General features: G+C 39.2%; 1 protein-coding gene across 2 annotated transcripts in view; it reads right to left on the bottom strand.

Annotated features, from left to right (window-relative positions):
- Nucleotides 1–296: 296 nt before the first annotated feature.
- LOC137268647 (uncharacterized) overlaps nucleotides 297–8549 on the bottom strand; it is a 44633-nt gene continuing 36380 nt past the window's right edge. For both annotated transcript variants that reach the window (XM_067803223.1, XM_067803222.1), the window contains exon 3: nucleotides 297–6669. In XM_067803223.1, the coding sequence (XP_067659324.1) occupies nucleotides 4432–6423 (1992 nt within the window). In that variant the 5' untranslated portion in view covers nucleotides 6424–6669 and the 3' untranslated portion in view covers nucleotides 297–4431. The remainder of the gene's footprint in view (nucleotides 6670–8549) is intronic.

Raw genomic sequence — 8549 nt, 5'->3', positions numbered from 1 at the left:
CTACAATTGAGCTACATACAATGTAACCTTACTTTATGTTTTGAGTCCATTTCTAATGTGCACTTGGGAGTTAGGTTAAAAAAGGTTTGTTAAAGTGAGTGAGTGAGTGAGTGTGGGTTTAGCCCGATTTCAGCAACATATTAGCTTAATTACCACGGAGGACACCAGAAATGAGCATCAGACATACTCATGTTGGGAATTTGGGAGTGTTTAACCACTAGGCGACCCCACATCCCTTGTTTGTAAGGTCCAGACACACTTTACATGCAGGACATGAAAAAAACCCACAATGATCATTAGATTTACACATTTTTTATTGAATACAGATGTGCATGTGAAGCAAGCTGAATAATACACCAGTGCTTGCACAGAACACGTTCTATATACCAACATTACCTGTGTGTTTATGTCCAGCACATACACCACCAGCAACACACAGCTCTGTGTACCACTAATAAACCAGCTATAGTGACTCCTATAGCTAGTAATTCACACAAAACACTGACAAGAGCTGAGAAGTGTGACTGAAGAAGTAGATTTTTCATTTTTCCTCAAGGAACTGGTGGTTCTTCACTTATTGTAGAGTGTGGCAGAGGGGTGAGTGTTGACACCCCACTAAATTTAACATTTGTTTCATGATCTTATTTACTTCCCAGATAATGTTGAACTTATAAACACTTCATCATGATAACTTGTGCCCAAAAACAACATGACAACATGACAACATGCTGCTGTGAGGGTTTCACATACATTGACACTGTATGTTGCTGTGCTTGGCACACCAACCAGTCGCTACATCCATTACTCACAGAGAGCACGTTACAGGAGACACTGAAGCTAGCTACAGTAATTCACAGAGCTTGTGAGGGAATAGACTGGACCTAATCGAACACCTTTTCAATTTCTTCCCATCACTGGGCAGCTTTTTATTAATGGTAAAGCATCAACAGCATTAAGCCTAGTAAACATTCTCAAAGCTGACGATCTGTACAGTCTTTGAGAAGAATGCTTTATATATATAGGAATAAGTAATGATTTGATAAATAGTCATCTGTACATATATTCATTCACATGTATCACTGACTGAAGTGATTAAACACTAGAAGTAAAACCATCTCAGTCTCAGTTTGACTGTATCTCATGCCTCAGACTGCTATAAAATTATAAGCAATATTCAGTAGATCTTTGTAACAAATAATACAAGTATTTGATATATTATTATTTTCAGACTGGCATACAGATTTAGCATGAATAGTGGGAATAATAACAACCGGAACATCACAGTTCATTAAATAATGCTGTTCTACAAAAATATAACAGAAATGTAATTAAGTGGGATTTACCTTTGGGAGAGAAATAAAAATAACAACTTTTAAAGTTCTCCTAAAAGTGTGTATACAGGTTCTAACTCATGGGGCAATACAGCCTGCTAACACTAAACAAAAATGCTCCAGAGCAAACGGCATATAAGCAGTTTGACTAACATTTAGAAGTTGGTGAGTAATAAGAAAGTAAGATAGTTTATGGGTAACAACTTCTCTATTATAAATGATGCGACATTTCAGTATAGATCCTTATACTGTTGTGAAGCAAGAGTCACATCATACATAATAAACAATCTGCTATCCATAATGTATCTTACTTTCTTAAAAAGGTATTAACTAAAATTTATCTCCAAATTAAAAAGTTAAGAGTAAAGAATATTGCAGTATAGCACCTGACTCTTTATTTATGTTGGAAAGAACTTAATATTTCCTCATGTTGCTAATTCCAGTTCAGTTGAAACATTCTATCCCTTTGAGAAAATACATTGAGAGCAAAGGGAGATAAGCAGTGTCTTGACATAGAATGATGGATATGAGTGAGGGTTCAGCTTAACACCACTTTGACCAGTTTACCAGGTATATCACAGTGTGTGAGCTAAATGTGTGAGGAGCACTCAACTGATGGGGAGGGACATCTGATGTGAGGCAAGGCTCAGATATTTTTTCACTTTTAAGGAAGAACTGGTATGGTATTGACAAATCTAGAAACATAATCTTGGTGAACTGGGATTCAAATCCACCATCATAGTGATCAAACCAGGCATGCCCAAGGGGCACAATTCTGCATTGAGAATTATATATGAGAAATGAGTGACGTGGCATTGCTGATTTGAGTTAAACTGAGATGCAGGGTTGATACAGAAATCTACGGTGTTTTCTACACATTCACTATAATCACAGAGCCAGTGTAACTATGAGATAATCCTTTGTCTGGTAAAACCAGTCTGTATATCCAACTTTTGATACTTCTTCATGCTATAGCAAAAGTCATCAAATTTAATACTGTGTTGAAATGAGGCAATTCTTAATGGAGTGGCCCAAATCATCTTAATTAAGTATGTCAAAGTTATTATTTATATCTGTACAGTATCATCTGTGGTTGATATATCTAATGTACATGGGTAGATGTATAGGTCTGTCTCGGAGAAAGGTCAGGGATAACAACATGATATATGCAACAAAACATATTCAAAGTGATAAAAAAACCTTAAAATGATATGTAGATGATATTTGGATTTGCTTGTCAAATAACATGTTTATCTCATCAAAAGACATGCTAAGGTTGATATAGAACATTGTCAAGTGACGAGGTAAGCGTGTGAGCTGGGCTTATTGCAAATGTGAACAATTTTACAGCTATGGTACAGAATAACAGCTTTAAGGACAAGAAAGCCGTGCGTTATGCAGATGTTTATTACCTTGGGGTTATCAGAGCCTGTATGAAGATATAATCATATGGTCTCTGCAGACATCCACAAGCAAGAACATGGTCCTAACCTGCATAGGGGAGGTAACTCTGCACAGTCAAGTGGTGTCTCTGATGACTGCCCCTACACCAGCCTGAGTCACAAGATCAGATAAAATTGTTGTTTGACAAGAACAGCAAAATTATCTATTTATCACATTCATCATGCACTTTCTTACTGGTCAGAGGCCTAAATATTAAAAAATGTTGTGGTTCTGATTGCACAACCGACCCTTGAATTCTGGTGCTGACACTATATCTTTAAGCAGTATGAATAAAAAGAATTTTCATATACCACTGGTTTTCCAGCACTTATGGACACTAGTCATTCTGATAGAGCTAGTCTAAGTGATGGCCACAACTTGATTGAATAAACCGTTACACATTGATAAATGTGTTACCTGTATTTAAAAAAGAATGTAAAAACATTTTAAAATCCTAACAATCTACCCTAAATTTTAGAGAGGTGTAAACGGAACCACAACATTAATACATTTGGCCTTACAAAACAGTAGTCGGGTGGAGGCAGATTGAAGGTAATTCCAACTAGAACTTAGTGGATATGGTCATCAATTATCAGATCAAACATTCAGCTTCGGTATGTTTTTGGATTTATGAAAAGCAGCACTCACTGAATAAAAAGTAAACCTTTTATCCATGTTGCCGGTCATATAAATGAAGGGTTTCTGATTAAGTGACTTTCAAAATGGTAAGATTGCTGCCTTGATTTGATTGTGAAGCATGCAAACGAGGTATTGAGGCCTGTTAAATATTCATAAATATATATTGAAGCCATTAGCAGACACAACCCTATGTTGCTAGGGTTACACATGCTATATACAATAGTGTGTCTTTAACACAACATACAGAAGAACTTAACAATGGCCAAGATTCAATGTCTTCTATATTTTCCACAAATACTTTGCGTAGTAAATATAGTTGTAAACAATTAGACTGTTCCAAAATGAGTCTAAAACATCTCCCAAAAGCACCCAAAAATGTATAACCTTTCTCAGCATAAAAAAGAACGTTCATTGCAAACAGCCATGCAAAGCATTCACAGTATGTCCAGTCAAAACTAATCCTGTTAGGAAACACAACCTGAAATATCTCATTAAATTTACATAAATCTTTACTTTTATTGTTTATTGAGCACATATGCTTAAGTGTGGCAGTGGAATAACTTACTAAGCTCTAAAGGAATAGCCAACATAATGACAAATGATGGACAATAACATATCTGCTTCACAGACCATAATGCTAATGAAAAAATATATATAGTTGTGTTGCCTTGATAAAAGAAGTTTCAAGAACCAAAATGTGAAATTTCTGCAAGTGCCCACTGCAATACCCTCTGAGGAATAATTTATAAAATATATAGCTTCCAGTTCACGCTTGTAATTTGTATTACAATGATATCGGGCTGAAATGATCAGAAAATATAGAAATTTATATGAATTACTTTTAAACTGGTATTCAAAAATCTTATCAAATGTTCATACAGGCACTTTTCAGCAACAAATATTCATGAGTAGTTGTAAATATAATAATCTTAACCAAAACAAATTGAAAATGTCTCAACAATTATTAACAACATAATCACAATTGTCCATTCCTGATTAAACATAATGTAAACAAAAATCAGACAAGTGTCGACAGTTTGTCATTTGCCTCCGTTAAAGAATTTGGTCGAACCTGATGGTTTGCCATGTGGGGAGGGTGGCTGTCAGTGTTGTTATACTTGTATATCTCATGACTTGCCCTGACCGGGCCATTCTTGGCTCGGGATGGAGAGCCACAACGGTTGGACGAGGCGGCCCGTAAACGATGCCGCACCTCTTCCATGGAAGGGTCTGTAGCTTGCAATGACAAGTTTGTTTGGGAAGGCATTGCATGAAAACTGTGACGATGTGATGCTTGCTTTCCCTGCGAAAAACCAGTGCGACCTTGACCTTGGAATAGTTTATAAATGTCAGACGATGGTGCAAAGAGTGCCCTTCCATTTTGCAATGCCATTTCAGATGTTGCCCGGAACTGACTGGACAGTTGTGGTGTTTCATCGATCTGGACAGTGTTGTTGTTGGTCAAATTACGACTGTCCAACTCAAACTTGGAGTGCATCAAATGAACATCACTACAGTCCCAAGAGTAACGGAAATCTGGTTTGCGGGCATTTTGATGGGGAGATATTTTTGGTCTCCGCATGACCACCTGACCTGTGTGGGGAGCTGACCTTACGTCATGTGCCAGATTAGGCATAGAGTACATGTGATTGCGATACTTGGTTAAATTGGGTGGAGGAATATCCACAGATTGGCCATAATTAACACTGTCACCATGCAAATGAGGTCGTGGCCTTGAAGCCAAATTAGACATATCACCATTACAATTTCTGGAATCTGGTTCTTGGGTCTCTGCCTCTGAACGTCTGAACGCATCTGTTCCAGTGATGGAGATGTTTTCCATCTGGGACACAGAGTGCCGATGAGTATCAGTACCGTCACTTTTTCGTCGGTTTGAATTGATAGGTCCTTGGCCAATTTTCACAGGCACAGCTCGAAATATTCCCTCTTGTGCATTCCAGCTACTTTCCTCCATGAACATTTTACGTTCGGCATCATTTGTATGTTTTTGCTTGTATCCTGTCTGCTCAGTTCTTCCAGTGTCACCACTGAACCTTAGTTCTGGATTCCTTAAGTCATTTGTATATCTGGTGCCTTCAATAGCAAAACTACCAGGTTCCTTAACAAACGTTTTCTGGTCATTAACATATGACCTTTGACTTTCACGGAATCGATGTTCATGCACATAGTCATTTGACCTGTGGTCAGGTGCCTTTCTGCTTTCTGCACTGCTGTAAGGCACTTGCTGATTGGTGCTTTCTGGGCCTGCCAACTCTTCTTCCTGAATTGTTGTCAATGCACGCAACTTTTCCATTAGCGAATTGTCCTGCTTTTCCACTGGTTGGGACTTTTTCTTTGCAATAATGTTCTGACGAGTGCCAACAACTATCCGTCCATTACTTGGAATTTGCTGGGATCGTGCATTCACATTTAAATTCTTTTGCATGCTACCCTGACTAGACGAACTTTCTGATGTCAACAAGGATGACAAGCTTGATGACAAGGGAGATGACAAAGAGGCAGTGGTATTCGTTCGACTATCAGTGCCGTAACCTTCATCATTGAGGAAATCTTCATCAGGATTCTTATGACCATTGTTGTTGGTGTAATCACAGTGTTGGTCAATAAAACGGTCTGATGGGTAACTGTGTGGAGCTTGCTTCATGTGGGGATTCTTTCCACTTTTCTGCTGTTCATATTCCATGAAACTATTCTTTATTCGTTCTTTGTTTCTGTTCTCTTCTTCAGTTGTCATCATTATCATCGTATCCGATGATGACTCACTTTTAATACTCTTCTCACTTGCCGAGTCAACTAGTAAGTCCAGAGGATCAAACTTTTCCCACAATTCTTCTGTTGTTTCTGGAGTTATATGTTTTAATGGTGGTGAAAACAGAGCATTAGAATTGTCAAATCCAAAGAATCCTTTGGGAGATTCCTTATCCCATATTCGATCATGTTTCGTTACATTCAGCCTCGTCAAAGGCTGAGGTTCGGGTGATGTCTGCATAGTTACCTCCCCTTGACCTCAGATCTTCACACAGAATATTTCCACAGAAATTCAGCATGTCGGCAGACTTTGAATCCAAGTATTACATGGTCTTACCAATACGAAGCACAATCACAATAAACTTACAAAAACAACAGATGAATGCTATCATTCACTTTTTGAAAACAACAGTATTCCAGTGTTGATTGTTCAGTCATGTGATCATTGTATCCAATCAGAGGCTGCTGCACAACGATGGGAAAGTTCCTGAAATGACAAATGTAAAAGAAATTTAACTTGGCAAGAAAACAACATATGCTTTAGTGATGCAATTGTAAGCAGACGTGTTCATAGCTAGACAATAAGTTAAACATCATGTAACACTGTGATACCAAGTTTTTTTCTTGACTGACAAATTTTTATTCCTTCAGGAAATATAATGTTCCAGTTAGTGAGTGAATGAGTAGTTTAGTTTTACTCTGCACTCAGCAATATTCCAGCTATATGGTGGCAATCTGTAAATAATCGAATTTAGATCAAACAATCAGTGATAATCATCATGAGCATCAATCTACACAATTGGAATCTGATCACATGTGTCCAGCAGGTCAGCAAGCCAGACCACTTGATCCCATTAGTCATCTCTTGCAAGAAGCAAGGGTTACTGGAGATCAATTCTAACACAGATCTTCATGGATAGAGGGTCCAGTTACCATGGTACAATAAATACACCTCTAAAACCTATGTGAGATCAAACCATAGACTGTGACAACCTTCCATATGTCCGACAACTGCAGTCTATGACAAGAGGAAGTTGTTGGTTGCAGTGGAGTCTCACAAGATGTTGGTCTGGGTTACTTGAACATACTAGAGTAAACAATGCAGTCTAGAGATGATGAATTAGTGAATATTGAATGTTATGAGCAATGTTCCACGGTCAAGACATGCATGTACACATATACAAAAACCAACGTTACAATTCCCAAAATTCTCAAAATCTAAGCAGCCAAGTCAAAAGAACATTTTCCAGTGGTGAGTGATTCACTAATTAATGCCCCTTGCCACATAACGACCAAAGAGCCTTGTTTAGCAAAGCTACTCAGACTAGAGCACACAGAGTGGATAGATAAATCTCCCAACAAACCAACTTGCGATGCCAGTAAGGAGATTGTCCAATCAGAATCTTCCAGCCAACAAAAGAGGCAGGAGGCAAAGCAGCGAAACTCTGATATCAAGTAACGCTTGAAAGCATATCAAGATCCTCTGAAAGACTGATTTGTCCCAACACGTCAATGTCAGCTGACACGATTGTGGTTTAGGAACACAACATACAGAACCCTTGTTGATTTCGCATGATAAGGGTCTATATCAAAAGTTCTCCTTGTATTTTGGTAGCAGTCACATGTGACACATTTGACCTGAGTTCCAATCTTTTCTGATTTCTTGATGCCTCATACATGGCCTAGGTGAAATAAGTCACACAATGCCCTGGTGTAGCCACTCACACATGGTCTAGGTGTAACAAGTCACACACAGCCCTGGTGTAGCCACTCACACATGGTCTGGGTGTAACAAGTCACACAATGCCCTGGTGTAGCCACTCACACATGGAATAAGGTGTAGCAAGTCACACACAGCCCTGATGTAGCCACTCACACATGGCCTAGGTGTAACAAGTCACACACAGCCCTGGTGTAGCCACTCACACATGGCCTAGGTGTAACAAGTCACACACAGCCCTGGTGTAGCCACTCACACATGGTCTAGGTGTAACAAGTCACACACAGCCCTGGTGTAGCCACTCACACATGGCCTAGGTGTAACAAGTCACACACAGCCCTGGTGTAGCCACTCACACATGGCCTAGGTGTAAAAAGTCACACACAGCCCTGGTGTAGCCACTCACACATGGTCTAGGTGGAACAAGTCACACACAGCCCTGGTGTAGCCACTCACACATGGCCTAGGTGTAACAAGTCACACACAGCCCTGGTGTAGCCACTCACACATGGTCTAGGTGTAACAAGTCACACACAGCCCTGGTGTAGCCACTCACACATGGCCTAGGTGTAACAAGTCACACACAGCCCTGGTGTAGCCACTCACACATGGTCTAGGTGTAACAAGTCACACACAGCCCTGGTGTA

This window comes from Haliotis asinina, chromosome 16, assembly GCF_037392515.1.
Source record: "Haliotis asinina isolate JCU_RB_2024 chromosome 16, JCU_Hal_asi_v2, whole genome shotgun sequence".
In the NCBI taxonomy this organism is placed as follows: Eukaryota; Metazoa; Mollusca; class Gastropoda; order Lepetellida; family Haliotidae; genus Haliotis; species Haliotis asinina.
Note: the sequence above shows the minus strand (reverse complement) of the source record. Positions and strands in the feature narration are given on the sequence as shown.